Here is a 21213-nt window from a genome sequence, read left to right as displayed (position 1 = left end):
ATGAAATTCACTAGTTGACATCTTTACGTTGGAAGTTATGAGAAGAAAAGGATTTGAATTCATCAACGGAGAATCAAGTGTCCCAGCCAGACGTGAACTCCCCAGACAGCAGCAGCTCTCAGTTAATCCTGCAGAGGGGAAATTAAGCAACCATTAGTTCTGCTTTCACCAGAACAGGATGGAAAGGCAATTAAGTGCTATAATAATACTCCCATACCCAGTACTATTTTGCAGCCAAGCATCTTTCTTCCAGTAGTTTAAATCCCGGGTCAAACACCATGATCCCCTCACGTCACTCTCTGTTCACTGCCCCCCCCCCCACCCAAACGATGACAACATGATCCAACGCTGGGCTTCCCTTGCTCCACCAATCACAGAGAGGCTAGGGCTGCTGGTAATCTGTAAATCTGAGCAGGTCTGCCTGCAGCTCAGAGCAGGGTTTAACTCCACACTCTAATGGAGACCACAGAGAGAGAGAGAGAGAGAGAGAGAGAGAGAGAGAGAGAGAGAGAGAGAGAGAGAGAGAGAGAGAGAGAGAGAGAGAGAGGGTGTGTTTGACTCAGAGGTCATCAACCCCTCTGAAACCCAGGTACTGTGTGTGCGTGTGTGTTTGTGTGTGTGTGTGCGTCTTCTTGTGTAACTGGACAGTGTGTGGGATGTGACTCTATGCACAATGCACGCTTCCCCGGATCCTCAGATCCATTTTCTTCTTTAATGGCGCCCCATTGAGAGGGATTAATTATTAGTTCATTCCAGTAATCAGCGCTACCTCACTGTTACTCATGGTGGCGGTGTGTGAGTGTGTGTGGGGAGGACAGATGGGAGGGGACTGAAAGCACGTTTGTGTGACGTGGAGGAAAGGGAAAATTATACTAAGGGCATGCATGTGGCTGACATTAGAGCCACAATTAGCCTCTTCCTGATTGTGGTGGTCCAGCGGGACATGTATGGGATCGGGGAGACTGATTGAACCCCTGACAGTTCACAAGGAGTTCAAACCAGCAACCGGACAGGTCCACTCGTTATTAGGAATCACATGAGCACCACACCATACATAGCATAACAGCACACCTGGCATAACAGCACACCTGGCATAACAACGCACGTAGCATAACAGAACACGTAGCATAACAGCACACCTGGCATAACAGCACACCTGGCATAACAGCGCACGTAGCATAACAGAACACGTAGCATAACAGCACACGTAGCATAACAGCACACGTAGCATAACAGCACACCTGGCATAACAGCACACCTGGCATAACAGCACACCTGGCATAACAGCGCACGTAGCATAACAGAACACGTAGCATAACAGCACACGTAGCATAACAGCACACGTAGCATAACAGCACACCTGGCATAACAGCACACCTGGCATAACAGCACACCTGGCATAACAGCACACCTGGCATAACAGCACACGTAGCATAACAGCACACGTAGCATAACAGCGCACCTGGCATAACAGTGCACCTGGCATAACAGCACACCTGGCATAACATCACACACCTGGCATAACAGCGCACCTGGCATAACATCACACACCTGGCATAACAGCACACCTGGCATAACAGCACACGTAGCATAACAGCACACGTAGCATAACAGCACACGTAGCATAACAGCACATCTGGCATAACAGCCCACCGTGCTACAATGACCACATGCCTGATCAGTATGATATCAATTATATATATGACTTATTGATTAGACCCATAACACGCAGTTCCTAACTCAAAAGTACGTGTGAAATCTGTGAAACCAGTAGTTAAATCTCTCCATGGAAAATATCCCCACAATATGATTACAATTGATTCTATATTTTATTTTGTTTTCAACCGTGGTAGAATACCAATAGCACTAACAATATAACCCCCTTGCGTTATAGTGGTATTAACTGTCATTATGTGTAATTTTACACTATGATCTCGCTGTGGCTTTAGGCAGTGACTTATTTCCTTATTTGTTGACCTTGTTTTATTATGCAGCATTGACAAATGTCCTGCGTCTATCAATGGTTCAAAATCCAGCCGATCACAGCCCATTAGAATAAAACTCACACACACACACACACTCATGCACACACTCCCACATATTACTGATCACATGACCCGTACTCACTGAGGGTCAACGGGGGCCGCTGGTCTCTGAGGTCAAGTGACCCCAGGGCTTCATCATGCCTCCATTAAACCACTGAGCGTCAGCGGGTCGGTTCAGGTGTCTGGGGAGTCCGTTACTGACGAACTTTGATTCCACTTCTGTTTGGTCACCAAGGAAACAAAGAGTCAGTTTGATTTAGAACTGGACTCTACACAAACAACCAAGAGCCTTCAATTAACACTTTCAACACTTGATATTATGATATTAATAACTTAATCAATCAATCAATTCCTTTTCCAGATTTTCCTCCAGAAAAGTTGAAGGGAAACTGGACCCATATGTGCTGCGGCATATTCCTAAAGAACATATATTTTTTTAATTTCTTTAATGAATGTATTTACTTGAGGATGGAGTCAAGAAGGGGCATATAGAAACTCACTGATGCGCTCCCACCGGCCGCCTCGCTTATCCTTGTTTCATATCTTCTAGATGGTGAAATGTGTTAATTCCTGCAGTTTCATAGGTTTTACAAGTACAGAGCTCCCAATTTCTCTTCAGTCACTCTAAAAAGAAAAGACACATTCTTAAATGTCGATTACAGTAAGAACAGATTGTTTTTTTATGTGTTTTATTATTAATATTATAAAATGTTCTTACCCTTTGTCATGTTGTTCACCAAAACGAAGTGAACTTTTTACCGAGGCCAGACAAAGCTAAGACAGAAAAGAGAACATATATTGAACCAAACCACTGGCAATACAAAAACATTCCATACACAAATCACATCATCAACATCATCACCATCATCATCATCATCATCATTTTACTGTACCCCATTACGCGTTTCCCCAGTGAAAAGTCACAACAGAAATGTCTATTTATTCAGGTGCAGGTTTATGAGCGGTCTGTTGGGGTTAGGGTTAGCCATGCGGTGTGTATCCTGTGTGTATGCATTATGTGGACGGAGGAGCTCACCATCTCCCAGCTTCCCGGCCTGCTCTGCGGCCGCTCCAGGCAGCATCTTGGTGAGGACGTTCTCCCCGTCGGCGGCGGCCTGGGGGGGCGCGGCGCCGCCGATGCCTCCGGCCTTACTCCCGATCCCCACCGGAGCCTTGGAGCCTGTCAGGGACGGACACACACCCCGTCAGGAGAGCATTCACAGAGGGACCCCTCTTTGTTATTGGCTGGGGGGGGACAGGGTGGGAGGCGTTACCGATGCCTGTCAGTGGAGGCGTGGCTGTTTTAGGGGGTGTGGCGGCGGCGGGCGGGGAGGCCCTCATTGCTGCAGCGGCTGCAGGGGCATGGTCCATTTTTACCTGTTAAAAGGGAAAGCATATTGGGGACCTGCAATCTTTTTCTATTATGTCAGTGATATTATACACTCAAAGAGTTGAGCATACATATGTATTAAAAGTACTTCACAAATAAAGGTTTATGGAGGTTAACATTCTGAAAATATTTATAATGTAAAGTATGCAGTACTGACAGCTGTCGGTGCTGGTGGTCCTGCCGCAGGCCCTGCCGCCGGCTGGCGTCCCAGTGGAGGGGTCTGGCCAGGTCTGGGCTGCTGCAGCTGCTGCTGCTGCTGCTGCTGCTGCTGCTGCTGCTGCTGCTGCTGCTGCTGCTGCTGCCCTGCCCCAGCAGAGGCTGGAGTAGGCTGTGGTCCACCAGTAGTGGGGTGAGGAGGCAGGCCCTGCTGCATGGCCTGCTGCTGGGGCTGATGACGCTGTTGTTGACCTTGTTGTTGACCATCTGGTGTCTCATTGCTGGACTGTCTCCCAGTTTGGGCCGGGCCTCCTGGACGCTGCTGCTGCTGCTGAGGCGGCTGCTGATGTTGCGGCTGCTGCTGATGTTGCGGCTGCTGCTGATGTTGCGGCTGCTGCTGCTGCTGCTGCTGCTGCTGTTGAGGTGGCTGCTGCTGCTGCTGATGTCCAGGCTGCTGCTGCAGCTGTTGAGGCTGCTGCTGATGTCCAGGCTGCTGCTGCGGCTGTTGAGGCTGCTGCTGCTGATGTCCGGGCTGCTGCTGCGGCTGTTGAGGCTGCTGCTGCTGTTGAGCTTGCTGCTGCTGCGGTTGAGGCTGCTGCTGCTGTTGAGGTTGTGTCTGCTTGTGACCTGCAGATGGATCTGGCCTCCTGGAATTAGCCCTTTCTCCGGGGGGCCTCTGGCCTCTACCTCCCGAGCCATGGTTATGGCCAGCAGTCGGGTCCCGAGAGAATTCTCCTGAGTCCCGATGGCTGCCTTGGGTTGAGCGCGCTTCGGGACCGCCCCTTCGCTGGGCAGAGGAAGAGGTTCTGCCCTCGGTGCGGGCAGCCGGGTCTTTGGAGTGTGTCCGAGATGAGCGGGAGGCTCTGGGATCTTCTGAGGCATGGCGGGAAGAGCTGTGCCTGCCGGTGCTGCTGCTGCCGTGGTGACGGTGTTCCCGGGAGGACGTGGATGATCCGTGGCGTTGCTGGTTGTACTCGTCCTGGGCCCAGTCCTCCTCAGGTGGCTCATCGTAATCGTGGTAGGTGTGCTTTACGTTACCACGCCTACCTGTGGACGAGTGGCCACCACCTCCATGGTGCCTCGACCGGTCTGAGCGGGCCTCCCTCGGCTTCTCAAACCAGTCAGTCTCTTCTTGGCCCAAATGATATGCTTTTTCGAGAATCAGAATGAGGAATTGTCAATTATTATGACATGGAGATCAGGGAGTAGCATGCGGATCGAAGTCATGCACGATAACTGAGAAGAACCCCCCCGCATGCAACAAAGACAACATGCAGATTCCACAAAAAAGAGATAACCGAAAAGAATAACCCAACAGTAAAAAACAAAACAAAAAACAAAAAAGGAAGAATGAAGATATCTAAAAATACAGATATAAAATGAGGCAAAGTTGGCAATGGGGATTAGGAAACTATTCAAGTTGTGATAAAAAAAAAAAAAAATAAGAACAAAATAAAAACAGTAATACATACAATTTTTTGCACATGCTCATGCAGTGTCTTCTCAGCAGGCATTTGAGAACGCAAACGCAAGCCCCAGGCGGTGATCGCTCAACACCAGTTACCTTCGCTGTCCGAAACGGCACAATGCATGTCATCTACGAGGTAGGGGTCATCCGGTTTGTAGACATGACTCCTGGGCTGGTCCTTCATGTGGTGGTCCTGCACGTCTGGCAGGGAATGGCTGGAGCCATACTGGTTTCTAACATCGTTGGCATCAGGAGCACCAGAGCCTCTACCGATGCCCACGGGCTTCCCCACAGGGCTGAGCGGGCTCTCCTCCTCTGAGTTTTGGCTACGCATGGGAGGTCTGCCTCCGCGGCCCGTTCTCTGGGACCTCTCCATAGCATCCCTCTCGTAGGACTTACTCCTGTAACCTGTGCTGTCCCGGGAGGAGATCTTGTCCATGCCGTAGCCGGTGGATCTGGACCTTCCAGAGCCATACATGCGGTCCTCTTCCTCAAGGCCTTCTCGGCTGGTGCCGTAATACTTCTGCTGATCGTACGTGTTCTTTTTCGGGCCATAGCCGTCGTCTGGTTTTTTGGATCTCGACACAACGGTGCAGCTGCCCCCCGTCGAAGTGGTCATGGTGTAGGACGCCAGGTCCGACTCGACGTCCCGCGCCTCCTCGATCGGCGAAAACTTTGAAACCTTCTGCTCCATTCCCTGTTTTCTGTGCTTGCTACGTTTAGAAGAGACCACGGCCGGGGCCAGGTTCTTTGAGGAGGCTTTCTGGGTGCCAGAGCTGCCGCGTGTGTTGGGGTGTTTGTAATCATCATAATAGTACGAGGAGCCGCCGCTCACGGTGGACCCGGCGTGGCCGTCCACGACCTGGTAGCCCGCGGTGCCTGCTGGTCGGCCGTAAGCATCCACAGACTCGTCCTCAGGCCTTCCGTAACCTCTTGAAGACCCGTTCTCACCTCCATAGCGCCCTCCTGCAGGATGGCCGTGAGCATCGGTGGCTTGGCCCGCATTCTCTTTTGTCAATTCACTGATGTCATCAATCATGACATAGTTCCTTGGTATATTCTGCTCTAGGTTAGTGGTGTACAGCCCGTCGTGGGCATATGCAGAGGTGGGGCTCTCCACTGGTTGAGTAAGGCCAGGCTCAGGGGGGTGGTACTGACCATAGGTGTTACTGTAGACTGCGCTGAAGCCAGTGTCTGGAGCTGAGGTAGCCACTGACACTGCCGGGTTGCTAATGACCTCGTAGTTGGTGGGCAATTTCTGCTCAAGGTCAGCCAGAGAGGTCTGCCTGGGTCTTTGGTGGACTGTAAGGATATCTGCCTGGGACTGGAAAGGGAGGACGGGCTGATAGGAGCTATGGCTGGGGTAGGGTAGACTCTGGCCTGGCATAGGCTGGCAAGGAGGCTGGAAGCCCTGGTGGCCATGCTGGGGCATGCCAAGATCTGGCTGATAGCTGGACTGAGCATACATGTGCGCGGAGTAGGACCCTGGAGTCTGGTATGCGGGGCCTGGTGGCGGGTGGGGCTGAAAGGTTCCTGGCTGTGGGGCAGAAGATGAGGGGTATTGAGGAGGTTGAAAACCTATCTGTTGATATGCAGAGCCTGGCGGCTGTGCCGAGGGTTGGGTTTGAGGGTACGGGTAGGACATATAGGTAGAGGTCGAGGGATACTGTTGAGTTGCATTGAGGTCATTAGCAAAGTGGCTCAGTGGTGCAGTGCTTGGCCTTGATAATACACCATTAGTATCAAAGTTTCCAGTGGCAGCTGCAATCCTGAGGTTATTCAGCTCGCTGTCTGACATGTAGTCCCGGGCATCGCCCATACAGCGCAGGTAGGCAAGGTCTCGCCTCTCTCTGTCTTTCACCATGGTCTCCTTCCGCTGAGTGATGCCTAGCTCTAAGTAGCGCAGCTTGGCGTCAATCTCCTTCTCCTCCTCCTCCAGCTCGGCCTGCTGCTTCCGGAGCTTGGACGACTCCTGCTCCACCATCTTCAGCTCACTGAGCAGGCCCGCCTTGGTGACACCCTGGGCCGGTCTGGGCAGAACCCTCTGGGGCATCCCGGGGGAGCTGTACATTTGAGCTGGAGTGACGATCGGGAGGGGGATCTCCTCTGGCGGGGGGCTGGGGAGGGTCCTCTTTACCTTTCTCATCAGAGAGTTCTGCTGCTGCTGCTGCAGGGAGGCCATCTGTTCGGAGACGAAGAGGAACATCGTGAGCAAACACTGAGCTATAAACAGAATGCACTTATGCAAATCCCACTCATTATTGTACTGTGGACTCACTGGGTCTAAGCACGCCTCTCCTAACTCATAGATGGGAGGACTAAGGGCCCTGAGAGGGGATCATCTGTACAATAAAGTCTAATAAAGACTTTGGCATTGAGAAAACGTTGCCTCCTTATATTAAAATGAATTTATTTTATTTGATATTAAATTAAGAAATATTTGCTGTTATGTAGTCCGAGAAGGTCTGGATATTAGAGGATTATAGTGATTTAATTGAATTGAATTGTTATTTAATTATTGAACCTACTGCTCAGGGAATCAGTTTTGTTCATGATTATCATCATTGTCTCAGTTCCTCAAAATGCAAACATTGTACAATCATTAGTATAGTGTGATTTGTTTTCACATTTTTAACACTTTTTATGGATTATAAATATATAGTATGAATGTCAATGTCTGCTCCTCATTATGTCAACAGTTATGGTGACAATAGAGTAAAATTATGATACAAAAAAATAAATCTGTTGAGAGCATTATTAAACATAAATTGTAAAAGGGTCATTCTTCCCAGCTATTTCAAAAATATATAATAAGTAATCCAACGTTGTCATAATCCAAAATGCCCTCCCTGGCATGCGATGATCAGACAATGTATCAAAGCATTTATATAATTACCAAAAGAGAATTACATTTCTTACTTACAAATTAGCGGTTTTGTGTAGACCCATGATGACATTTAGTGAGGTAACGAATTATCCAGAAAGGGAAATGTATTTCCCACACACAGATATAAATCACAGACCAAGAACCCAAAAATAAAAGCTCTTAAAAACTGCTGTAATCCTCATCTGATATGTGCGTGTTAGTTCCTCGGACGGATTTTGCAGCGACTGCAGAGGAATATGAATATATGTTGACCAGCTGCTAACTAGCAGGAAGACAGCAGGGCAAAGGCAGGATGCTTCCACATTGTGTGTCCCTGTGGCAGCTCTTAGGGCTGTGCCAGATTTAGAAGAGAGCACCTCACCCTGAGAGTGGCTAACAGAGACTAAAGGGAAGAAAGGAAGAAAGAGAATGACAGAGGAAGCAGGGGGAGATCCAGACAGGGAAACATAGAAAGAGGAGAGCAGAAAGGAGCGACGGACAGAATAAAATGAAAAGAGAGGAGAAAAATATGAATTAAATAATGGGCAAAGCCGTTCTGGCATGACCAGCTGCTCTCCGGAGAACATTCTGTCACTTCCTGTGATGCCAAGCCCTGTGTGTTGCATCTTCTGTTCACACAGTAGTGCTCTGCAACACTTCAGCCTCTAGTCCACACTATGAAATAAGCTTATATTATTGGAATATTTGAGTTATTATTTGTAGGTTTTCCAATGCTTTGTTGGATACTGCAAGGTCATATTTGGGTAACTCACAGATAACGTTTATATTTATAATATATAAAAAATATAATCTGGTTGATTTGATGATTACCAATTCAAACAACACATAACGCCAGTATGATGCATTTACAAGGTCGGCCATTTTCGCGTTCATACTCAACGCTGTCTACTATGTGTGCCAGCCCCATCAATAGGTATCACAAAGCTGGCTCGGTTCATAATCATGGGTTTGAATTTGAGCTGAAACAGGGGGTTCACTTGCACTTTTTTATTTGAGCCTGGGATAACACAAGCATGAACAGAGTTAATGGCAATCTAAAAGATTATCAGGTTAAGTAGATGATGTTTATATTATTTAGTGATTCATGTCAAACTTGTTTTTAACAAAGATAATTTTTGTTGGTTATTAACACATTGGCAATATTTTAATATATACTGTTAGGGTTACCGCGCCTATCACACCGAGCCTATCATTTAAAAAATGCTTATTGGCATAATGTTCATTATGTTATAATTAAAAATAAATAACTGACGATAAATAACTTTGGCCTAAATCATCAAATCTATTATTGGACTATTCACATATGAATAATTTGTAACACTACTTCAATGTTTCATTGTTAAAGTATAAAAGATTTTCTGATAACTTTGGTAGGTGTAATTGAGTGTATCAAATGTGTACATTTTATATATTTATAGAAACAAAGTTACATTGGAAGAACAACAAGCCAGGTATTTGAAACCCTTCCAAGAAGGGCTTCTGATTGCCTACCTGGCTGTTGGAGAGCGCCTGCTGGTGGTACGGGGAGAAGCGGTTCTTCCCGGGGTCCTCAGAAGTGGGGCTGAGCGGCTTGGGGTCGGACATGGAGCGCTGCACACTCTTGATGGGTCGGGGCAGGCTCTGGTGCCGCTGCGGCGACTCGGCGGTGAAGGCCTTCTGCTGGGGCGTGACGTGGGCCTTGTTGAGCTTCTCCTGCGAGGCGAACGTGGTCTCCAACATACGATGTGGGGAGAGCGGGGACACGGGGGAGTACAACACCTGGGGAGACTTGGGAGGCTGGCGAGACTCGTGCTGCTGCTGATAGCCAATCTCCAGAGGATCCGGTTTCCTCCTCTCAAACTTGGCCACCCCCTGGAGGCGTGGAGAGGCTGGCTCAGACGGGTTGGCGCCCACCATGTGGAGGCTGGTGGAGTAGGGACTGATGGTGGTCGGCACGCTAAGCTGAGGGGCGACGACACCCTGGGACTGGGCCTCTGGTTCCGTTTGACAGGCAAGACTCTCTCCTTTCTGGGTCCTTTCAGGGGAGGCGATGTAATGCAACAGGTCAACCTTTGAGGTCTCTGCCATAGTGATGTGAATCGCAGGAGAGACCCTTCCCAGCTGTTCTGGCTCTGTCTGGCAGGAGGAATCGAAGGTGGTTTGGATAGCGATGCTCGAGGAAGACACTTTGGCTTCTGATTTCTCAACGTTTGCGTCAGAGTGCTTCGATACGCGGGACCTTCTGCGCCTCACTGGCTGCTGGTCCCATTCTCCCTGGTCCTCTTCATCAGTCTGCACACTGCAGTCTGCAATCCGCCGAGTTCTTCTGCGCCTGTTCAAGAATCTGTCCTCTCCGTCTTCATCATCGGTTTGCACACAGCTGTCTGCAATCCTCTTCTCCTCTTCAGAGCCGTCTCTCAGTCTTGGCATTGAATTCTGTTTCTTCATGACCTTGGAGCTAGCAGGGTCCTCAGTGTTTCTCAGTGATACCTCTGAGGAAGAACTATGAATAGGCCTGCCTGCCATTACTGCTTGTACAACCTGTCCATCCTGCCAGAACTGAACACTCTGGCCATCCTGCTGGATCACTCGACCACTCTGGTCACAAATAATGAACCCTTGAGGTGGTCCTCCTCCAACCACCACCCCTTGCATGGCCCCCTGTGCAGAGGTTGCTGCAGCCGCTGCAGCTGCAGCGCCGGCAGCTGCCTCTGCTGCTGCTGATGCTGCTGCGGCCTCAACAGCTGCCGTCTTCTGCCTCTTCTGGTCCTCCAACTGCTGCTGCAGCTGCTGCTGCAAAGTCTGAATCTGGTCAAGCTGCATTCTCTGTTGGGCGAGCTGCTCCCTTTGCATGATGAGCTGGGTCTCTCGCTCAGCTTGCTGTTGCTGAAGGACTTGGTGTTTGATTGTCTGTAGTTCCTGGATCTCCCGCTGGACCAGCATTTGTTCTTTCTCTCTGTGTCGCTGGAGCTCCATTCGGTCTCTTTCAAGCTCCTCATGTAGGCGCAGTTGCCGCACCTTCTCCAGCTCCACATGCTCCCGCTCTAACTGCAACATGTGCTCTTGTTGTTGACTTAATCGCTCCTCTTCCTTGTCTTTGCGTGCGTCCATCGGTGGAGAAAGTATTGAGCAGGTTGCTTCTGAAGCAGTAACTGGTGCAGTCACTAGGATTTGGGCTTGGGGTTGCACTAATGCCTGAGGTTGGGGGTGTGTTACAATATGACTTGGTGATTGGGTTTGAGTCAGGGATAATGCTTGTGTTTGAGGCGGCATCTGAAGACTTTGTAATTGTTCCGGCATTTGGTTTTGCTCATTAGGTAATTGAGCTTGAGAGAGTGACGTAACATTCTGGATTGGGATTTGAACTTGCTGGTTTATTTGCTGAAATGCTATCATGTTAGTCTGAATACCTGGTGCAGACAAATGTTTTGCCCCTAAATGAGCAACAGTTTGGGTTGGGGGTAATGTTGAGCCGATGGTTGGGGGCTTCCCTAAGTAGACTGGGGTTTCCTGGTCAGAAGTGGTATTGGAAGTAGGGAGACCTGGCCCAGGGATTGAAGTAGGATACTGATTTGAAGTAGGATAACAGTAGGGTCCCTGTGTAGACAGAGGCATTCTAGGAGTCACTTGAGGCAGCCTGGTCAGACTAGCTAGTGGAACTGGAGTCACACCTGTAGGGTAAGGTCTGTATGCACCTCTTGGCATGGGACGCAGGACAGAGGAAGGCTGGGTGGTTATTGGTAAGGTAGAAGCTATCGGTGTGTTTATGGTTGAATATGTCATTCCGTCTGTTCCTCTCATAGCTGCAGGGTACAAAGCCCGAATACTTGCTTGCCTTGCATTAATAAGGTTGGTTAATGATTGGCCATGTGCAGTTGGTCTTCCATCCGGACCATAGAGAAGGTTGGCTCTGATTGATGCTAAGCTTTGACTCAGATTGAGTCTACCCACAGGCCCACCTCTGCCTCCATACTGCATTAGTTCAGGATTTGCAAAGCGACTTCCATATTGGTCCATTGAGTTGAGAGCTGCACACATGCGACTGATTTCTCGAGCAGTAGTTGCACTGTATTGTGCTAGATTTGCATCGGTTACCCCTGGTCCATAGCCATAATCTGAATTGATATTTGACATGGAGCCATAACGACGCAGAGGTAATGGAGAGCCACCCACGTCTGCTTGGCGCAAATCTGTGTAGGATCCATACTGGGCACCCATGCCTTGGTAACCGTCATAAGACTGATTCACGGTGCTCAGATCAACTGCCCCCTGGTGATTCCTCTGATACTGTTGAGGGCCAACATCTGTCATAGATGGCAGCATGTTGTCAGACATGGATGGCTGTGAGCCTCCCGGGGGTTGTGGTTGATAGAGTTTACGTTCCTCTGCTAAACCCTGCACAGCTGGGGCTTGCTGTTGTTGCTGCTGGCTGGTGTTATAGTGCGGGGCAGGAGGAGGGCGGGCAACTTGAGATGGATCAGAGGCAGAGTTTTCATCTGACGTCGCTGCCGTCTGTCTCTGAGTGAGAGAACCCGTGCAGCTACTAGCAAAAGGCATTTTGTAAACCACATCACAGCAAGCCGCCTGGCTCTCTGGTTTGAACTGTCCTGTCAGGTCGAGGACCTGTGGAGGAGGTGCCGGCTCTTCTTTCTTTACCAGCTGAGATATTGTGCCTCCTTGTGATGCGTTACTCTCATCCAGCTGAACCATCATAACATGGGGCTTTCCGGTAGACAAGTTCATTACAGTGGGCTTATTTTTCAACTCTAATGCAACACCACTATACATATCATGGGACTGGTTAGAAGCAGGGGCCCCAGTTGCAGGCTGAGGCGGTAGAGGGGCTACTCTAGGAATGGCACTTACACTCACCACAGGCTGGGCACTACTCGTCTGGCTAACTACAATATCTTTCTTCAGCAGCATTGGTTGAACCTGATTCGCTAAATTGTAACGTGCAAATGAGGATTGTTGCTGATGCTGCTGGAGTTGCTGCTCCAGAAGTTGCTGCTGATGCAGAAGCTTCTGCTGCTGTAGCTGCAGCTGATGCTGCTGGATGCCAAGGTCCTCCAGGCAGGCATCGATTTTTGGAATAGACGGATCGGTGAGCTTCATCTGTGCTAAACACATGGCTGATCCAACACCCTGCCCCAGATCCACACGGTTCAGCAGAGGATCCCCATACACCACCTGCTGCTTCGGCTGGGTCATAAACATAGAGCCTGCCATTGTGACGCTCACAGTGGTCGGAGTTGAAACCGCTACATGTGGTTGTTCTTGGGAATTCAGATTCATGACAAGTGATTGCACTGCTGTGTGTCGGATGGATGGCTGCTCTGCTCCTATGGAGTATCGTCTGCTGTCAGAGGCCAGGGACGTCAGATCCATCCCTTGGTCCGTCATTATAATTGGTGCAGGTCTCATCGGGGCACTCAGGTCGACTACGCTTCCTCTTGGATGCACTTGGCCTTGTCCTCCAACCATTGATGAGCCTGTATTATGAGATATATTTTCCATTGACATTGATCCCCGGCTATAGCTGGATGCATTGTTCACTGCACTAATATTAACATTTTGGGAAGAATGTCTTGGGGATTGTTGTGGGGAAGTGGGAGAAGTAGTCGAGGGCGGCTGAGAGCGATACATAGGCTTACCGCTAACATCTGTTGGTGATGACAAGGGCGATGTTGACGAATTTACAGTAATGGGCTTGGGAGCATTTGTTGTTTCAGAGCCCAACGTTATCACCATTACTGGGGTTTCTTGGGAGGACTGTTGTCGTAAAAGACGGGGTGGACTGGATTTTTGGGGAGACTGGTTTCCACGGGGTGCAGCTGGAGCTGTAGAACCAGTGGGCAGAGAGGGGAGCTGTCGACCAGAGGACCGGAGTGATGGTGAATTAGTAGGACTCTGTGAAGGTGAAGTTGCGGGAGAAACTGGCGGACTTGGACCTTTGAAATATGAAAAGACCTTGGAGGAGAGGGATGCTCCAGTTTCAGAGGATGTGGCCTGTGTTTGCCCCTGAGGACCTGCGCTGTGAATGGCAGAATTACTGCCTGCCTGGTGAGCAGTTTGGGCGCTCTGTTGACCTTGGCCTTTCCCAACCACCCCTCCAATTTTGGCAGTCTGAGACATCATTCGGTTTTGGGTTTCTTTTGACAAATGTTGCGCTCCCTGTATTCCTGTGATTCTCGGATCATTCCCAGTGGATGAGATGGACAAAGGTGAATTTAACTGGGTGGGGCTTGAGCCTGGAGTTAATTCAGCTGAATTATCTAAATGCTGTTTATTTACAGGCTGATTGGTGCTGTTTACAGGTTGGCCTTGCTTCTGCATCATCTGTGCTTTCCTCATCATCTCCTCATAGACCTCTTCTGCACTTTTCAATGTTTTGTCAGGGGGTGATGTCCCAGATGATTTTTCAGTAGGAGAGTAGAGGGATGTAAACGTTGGAAGGTTGTATTCACTTCCTGATTTGTACAATTTTCCACCAATCATCTCGAATCCTTCTGCCTCTGAGTCCACGGAGGGGGAGTATTCAGAACAGGAGGATCGGTGGAGCTCCTCCATCTCGGCCGCTTGCCTTAGCTCTTCTGTTGGCGATGCATCCTCGATTGGAGAGAGGTTGCTGGGGGGAGTTTTAGATCTTTCTCTACGTCTTTGTGCCCGTAGCTCCTCTTTGTCCCTCTTTGTCTTCCTGGCGGTACTACGGATCCTCTGCTGCTCCAGATCCCTCATTTCCTCCTGCTCTCTGAGCAGCTCTTCCTCCTCCCTCAGCTCGTCCTCCTCTGAAGAGTCCTCGATGGTCGGCAGGAGCGGCCCATGGGACCGGTGACGGGCCTTCCTCTGCTGCTTGGCCTCTTCTAGTTTTGCCCGGCGACTAGGGCTACTGTCACTGTCGTCCTCCATGGAGGACACGGACGTGGGTGATGTTCCAGACGTGTAGCTTGGGGTGGTAGCAGGTAGGGTGGAGGAGTACTCTCCCCTGGATCGCTCCTCCGGGGATCCCGTCAGGCTCTCCATCTCCAGCTCTGGTTCTCGTAGGTCCTGCTCAGGGTAGCTGTTTGTGTTGTTCAGCTCGATAGTTTTGAACCGCCTGAGGCCTCCTTGAGAGGAGAGCATGCCCTCGGCGTCCTCCCCATCAGCTCCTTTTGTGTCATCCTCAAAACTGTTTGATTGTTGAGTGAGCCGTCGCCTCTCTTTTCCTGATTCCCCACCACTTTTATGGGCCTTTTTGGGTTTCTGGTTTCCATATTCATCTACTTCTTCCTCATCAGCACTCATCTCCATGATCTGCCTTCTCATGATATCTTCATCCGTCATTTCTTTATGTGTCTTCTTCTGCCTGACAGGTAATGGCGAGAGGCCGCTCTCGCTGCTGTCTTCCACATAGTCATGTCGTAATTTACAGCTCAGTTCATCTTCTGACTCTTCTCGCGCCGCTTCTTCGTCAGAGTTGTATTCCGGCTCATGTCCGACGGACAGTGAATGTGGTCTCTGCTTCTTGTCTGCGGTCTTGGCCTCTAGAAGAGGCCTCATGGAACTCTCTAGCTTGTTGATCTCGGGTTGCCTCGAGGTGCCCTTTTCATTGAGCTTGATTCCCTCCTCCCAGATTTGGCCTACGATCTCCCCCTGGGAGCTGGAAATCCCATCAGAGGAATAGCCAGTGTCACTCAAGCTCTGTGTGCTCGACTTGTTGGAGTCCTATGGGGAAACAAGAGAACATGGTTCAGTGAAAGCAGTATTATTCAGATTATTATGCCATAAAACAATTCCTGATATGGTTTCTTACAAAGCTATTGTTTAGCAAAGACTAGTAAGATTGAATAGCCCTAACCACCAAGCTCATAAAGATACAATATAGATCTAAATATTGTGATTTTCTAGTAATATTGGACAATATATTATAACACTACTGTGGAATGTGTGTGGTTGATGGTTGCTTTAACCAGCCATCAACCACACACACTCCACAAATACTAATCCAAACATTTCATAACAAAAAAACAACAACTTTTAATACAATTTAAAAAAGGTAAAATCAACCCAAAATCTGGTTACTTTCAAATCAGATTATTGATTAAGTAACGTATAATTGATAAGTGTAGATAGATGTTTGGTCTGGTGGATAATTTAGACTTCAATTGTAATATGTTTTCTGGTGTTTGGGTTGAATTTTCCTTTCAAATAATGCACATACAAATGACTGAATAAATGGACATACAGGGTGAATATCACAGACAGATAAACAGAAGGACATCTACGGACAAATGTTTTTCGGTTACATGCTTGTTTTTCATTTTTGATGCATTCTCCAGCGTATTCTTCGAAACCGATGAAGAATAATGAGAATTCATGGCCATGCTCAAAATGTCTCAAATGATTCCATCATGGATAATCAGACACAAAAAAGGTTAAAAAGGAACATAATGCAATGTGGATCAGGAAAATGGATGATGATGTAGTCACGTGGTAATAAATCTTTGAGGAAATTCCAATTAATTAATGAATAGATAAATACATAAATGAGTCGACAAATAAAATACACAAAGAAAAAAACATGATGAAAATATGTGAATATATCATGAATCGTAATCATTAAAACAGATAGAAATAAGAAAAAAAAATTATAATGAAGTTGGATAAAAATAAGGAAACAAAAATATATTAATGAGATGTATGGATGAGAAGTTACGTAAATTAATAATAAAAAAACACATTATGATTCAAGGGTAACAGGTGAAGACGAAGAAGTTGCAGGTAGCTCACTTCATGGTGTCTTGACTTCTGAGAGGTTTCCGTTATCCTCTGATCTTTTGTGGAGCTGATCGCTACTGACACAGCTTTCTTGGATGAGGGCTTCACTTCGTCCTTCTGAGACTTAGCTGTGACTTTGGTCTTTTCCGGGCCTTGTTTCTTCTGGACATTACCTGTGGGTTTAGGTGGATTGGGACCTGCTTTTGCAGGGGCAGCGCCGGACTTGGTGGAACTGGGCCCTGCTTTGCCAGCAGTGGCTGGAGGCTTGGCTCCAGACAAATGTGGACCCTTATTTTGAGCAGATATCTGAGCCTTTGCCTGACTAGGCACTTTAGCCTGGCTAGGGCCCCTGCCTTGGTTAGCAGACAGGGCAGAGCTTTTATTCTGTGCACTAGATTGGTTAGAGGTTCTCGATTGAGGAGAGCTTACCATACTTGGTGATGAGGTTTGGGAAGGAACTTTACTCTGAGGAGAAGATTGGGTAGAAGATTTGGGTGGAAGGTCAGGTTGGGCTACACCTTTGGTTTGAGAAGAGGGTTGGGGGGTAGGCCCTGCCTTTTTGACGGAGGAGATAGGGCCACTTACTTGGGCACCTGGTGGTTTCTGTTGCTGTTGAGGACCTGTGGGCCTATGCCCTGGAAGTTGATTGGGTGTTTTCTGATGAGGTGACTGTTGAGTGGCTGGAACTGCTGTCCGGGGTGATCCCGTTGGCTGTGGAGCAGGAGGAGGAATATCTCCCAAGCTTCCTGACAGAGCCCGCTGAGTCTGACAGTTCAAACAGAGCCATTCGTTCTTCTGTAAAAACAAGACAAAGTCATACAATTAGGAAGAGGGAATTTTAATTATACTTAAAGCTTCCACTATTGGCCTTTTTTGTTCAAATGGATTCATTCATGCTTTTCTAAACTCACTCATTGCATGCACCTTATTCTGTATAGCAAACAGAACTTAAAGCTGCTGTAGTTTAGATTTTAGAGTTGTAAAGAGAGAGAGCAGAAAAGAGCAGAAGAGAGAACGATTTTGAGACTAAACAACCAAAGGAACCGCCCCTCCCTGTCTGCTCCCTGCCTTTCTACCTTTTCCCGCCATTGAGAATTGTTGTATTTCATGCATAAGTGAATGACAGGAAGATCCAAATGGTTCATACAGAGGCAGGCACAGTCCACTCAAAACAGATATTCCCACAGCTCATTTAACTTACTAAAAGGTGATGGATAGCTTTGTCATTTCTAACAAATGACACACAAATAATAGCTCTTGAATTTTACCTACAGCATCTGTAAAGTGTAACAGTATGACAGAAACATTCAAATTAAAAGCAAAAAAATATGTTTCTAGGGATGCAACGGTCATTGAAGGACAAGGAAACAGTAGAATGCGCCTGAGAAGGTTAATATTTTAAAAGCCTGTCAGAAACAAGCCTTTCATCCTCTCAAGAAGACTATATCATCTGTCAAAGGTAAGCGCTTTGAAAGGGCACAGTTGTGCTGCGAGAATACAAATAAACATATCGCTGGTTAAGATGGAGACCCAGTCTACCAAGTGCAATTCCACTTGGAAAGGTCATGGAGTTTAGTTTACCGTTATACATCAGTTTGAGCAGGATGAAGCAACCACCTCTATAAACCTAGGGCAATATTCAAAATCCAATAGACATTACAAAATAAATGTGTGTTGGATCAATAGGACAGCACAAAACCAAATAATGTTTCTTTCACAGTTTAAGAAGGCTGAAAAGTGCGCAGAGGAAGTTGTGTTTTCAACCGACTGTTTTTTCTGGTACTTATTGTCCCAAGGGTCCATATGAAATAACGAAGTGACCTCATGCACCTTAACCCTAACCCATATGTGTGAAAAATCATTACCTTTATTTTTGTACAAATTTCAAAAGCATAAATATGAAGAGGATACACATCAGTGGTGGTGGGTCAATAGGGGGCGCTAGGGCGCTGCCCCTCCGTGAAATATTCACTTGAATATATCTGCCAATTATTAATAAACTATTATCATTACGAAATAGATTAAAAAAAAAAACATAGCGTTTATCCTCGATTAATTGTGTGACATGATTGTCACTGCCACTGCCAGCAACCATTTAAATGCGTCTGAAGGTCAATGATTTGGGCTACGCTAGTTATTGGTCATTCGAAATAAAGCCCTCCTCCAAGTCAGGAGCGCCGGCCACGTTGAAGTCAATGTAAGCTCGCTAACTTTTTGCTGTCTATCAAGCAGAGACAGCTTTTCATTGGCGCACCAGTGTTCGCCCTCGGGTCGCACCAGTGTGCGCCCCAGGCCAATGGTATCGCTTTTCATTTTTGTTATCAAAATTTGACTGGACAATTCAGCGAATCAATCAAATAGGCTACCTCCCTCAGCAGCATTCGCGCACCACAACTACATGTATAGAGGGGAGATAGGTCGCTAACTAGCAGAGTTGTAAGCACTTTTCAACCCTTTTCAGTGGAGGAATTGGACTCCCCAAGCAATGTTATACTTAAAAGGAGCAAGTAAGTTACATATTAATTTAGTCTTTCGGCCTGTAGCATATAAAATGAAGCAACTGTCCCATATTTCTAACTGCATTTGAAGTAGACATTGAGACTCACAAAAAATGGACGCTATAGGACAGTGATCATGATTTGTCGCAATATCAGAATAACAACAATGGGTCGAATAGCAATGGCTGGTGGAATGGCCATGAACAATGCAGTGTAAGCTTGTCCAGGCCCTGCAAGTCAGGATGTAGGCTATGAATCTGAATGAAAAGTATAGGTAAATAGGGAGTGGCCATCCCCAAAATGCACCAGAATACAGGAAATCAAATCTATTAAATTCCAAAAAAATTATGGGGGGGGGGAACCTAAGACCCCCTGTCATTACTGTGCCCCACCAACATGTTTGATCGCCAGCCGCCACTGATACACATATAAACATAACAGAGGATATGATTATTAATAATGTTAAGGGCAAGCCCTTAAAATAATAGAAATTGAGTGTCATTTATTTAAAAATGTTTGCGATCTTCTGTTAAATTATCCGCCCTCCAACTATATGCTCTCCATGAAATGTGGAAGATTGACTGTTACAAGATACTGTATATAATAATGTATGTTTAGGCTTGTGTTATCCATCCAGTTTGTGTCTTTAATTTTCAACAAATTTAAATTGTTCAGGTTTGTTGAATATTTATTTCTTATATTATATATATACATACATATAAATATATATATATATATATATAATGTATTATTTATTTAAACACAAGCTAAGGTTATGGGAGTAGTGAAAGCATATAAACCTTATCAGCTAGATATTATAATATATAATTAGGGGTGGGACCAGCAAAGCTGCTTGGTCCCCCATTGTTTCTGTAACGTGTTTTTTTTCTCTCAAATTCTGTAAGTCATACTGCAGCCTATACCGTAATTTGAAAACTCTTGAAATGTTCAGGTATGTTTATCAATAACCCCGACTACCCATAAACCCAATTTTTCGGTACTGCACCCAAAGGTGGCGCTATTGTAAAAAAATATGAATTAGGCTTATTTCTCCTCACCAGATTCACCTGGACTCAAAATTCTTTCAGAATATATATCTCTAGAATCAGATGCATCACATTTATAAAACCCTGTATAAAAATGTATACTTTTCCCACAATTTCATATTAAAGCTAAACATGATAAAAAGATTCACAGGCTACAAAAATAATCACAAAACACCAAAATCGCCACATAAAATCTTGAGACCAAGCCTCACAAAAATCATCGAAAATAATTTGTTCCATTTGAGAAATAATGGCCAATAAAGTTGGAGCAGCTAGCCCATTTTTCTCATATGACCATTTTATTATTGTATAAAAAAATATATGACTTTTATTAGGTAGATACCAATACCCCCCAATACCCATAAACCCAAATTGTGGTACTGTATCCAAAGGTGGCGCTATTTAAAACAATTATGAACTAGCCTTATTCTTTCATCATATTAATCTCTAAAACCAGTTTCATCTTTTTCACCCTGGTCTTCTGCTCTAAAAATGTTTACTTTTCCCACAATTTCATTGAAAAGCCAAACGTCCACAGTCTCAACCCATTTTGCCCATATGACTATTTTGTTATTGTGGAACTACCATACGGCTATCATTAGGTGGATACCATTAACAGTGCAAATTTTCAGATCTTTTCCCTTTTAAGAAAGCCCTTAATTCTCTTGTGAAATGTGTGCTTGGAGTTTTCTTGATGTTTGGTGCTTATCAATCAACATTTTCACAATCTGAATGAGGATTCATGCAGTTCAGGAATGTCAGTGGCTCAACGGGATAATGCCGTGTACTGGTGATGCTTATGTTGAGAGTTCGAATCCTGATTAGAGCAATATGAACAAGCTGAACATGACATTTTGTTATTGCCATTCATTTAAGAAAGACAACATTGTACAGCACCTGAAGTTCATCAGGCAATCAACATTCCTGCTCATTAGTTTCTAAGAATCGGACTGCCAAGACACAGTATGGCATTAAGGCTCTTAATGC

At 46.6% G+C, this 21213-nt stretch overlaps 1 protein-coding gene across 1 annotated transcript in view; it reads right to left on the bottom strand.

Moving 5' to 3' along the window:
• Positions 1 to 2133: 2133 nt before the first annotated feature.
• The window catches only part of bsnb (bassoon (presynaptic cytomatrix protein) b), a 66686-nt gene continuing 47606 nt past the window's right edge, over positions 2134 to 21213 (bottom strand). Inside the window, exons 5-16 of the mRNA XM_056605296.1 lie at positions 14241 to 15629; positions 13680 to 13765; positions 13007 to 13377; positions 12305 to 12928; positions 10532 to 11065; positions 9438 to 10444; positions 6792 to 7241; positions 5156 to 6596; positions 4219 to 4740; positions 3320 to 3397; positions 3082 to 3225; positions 2134 to 2264 (exon numbers count right to left, since the gene is read on the bottom strand). Of these exons, the coding sequence (XP_056461271.1) occupies positions 2134 to 2264; positions 3082 to 3225; positions 3320 to 3397; positions 4219 to 4740; positions 5156 to 6596; positions 6792 to 7241; positions 9438 to 10444; positions 10532 to 11065; positions 12305 to 12928; positions 13007 to 13377; positions 13680 to 13765; positions 14241 to 15629 (6777 nt within the window). The remainder of the gene's footprint in view (positions 2265 to 3081; positions 3226 to 3319; positions 3398 to 4218; positions 4741 to 5155; positions 6597 to 6791; positions 7242 to 9437; positions 10445 to 10531; positions 11066 to 12304; positions 12929 to 13006; positions 13378 to 13679; positions 13766 to 14240; positions 15630 to 21213) is intronic.

Source organism: Gadus chalcogrammus, chromosome 13 (assembly GCF_026213295.1).
Source record: "Gadus chalcogrammus isolate NIFS_2021 chromosome 13, NIFS_Gcha_1.0, whole genome shotgun sequence".
Classification (NCBI taxonomy): domain Eukaryota; kingdom Metazoa; phylum Chordata; class Actinopteri; order Gadiformes; family Gadidae; genus Gadus; species Gadus chalcogrammus.
Note: the sequence above shows the minus strand (reverse complement) of the source record. Positions and strands in the feature narration are given on the sequence as shown.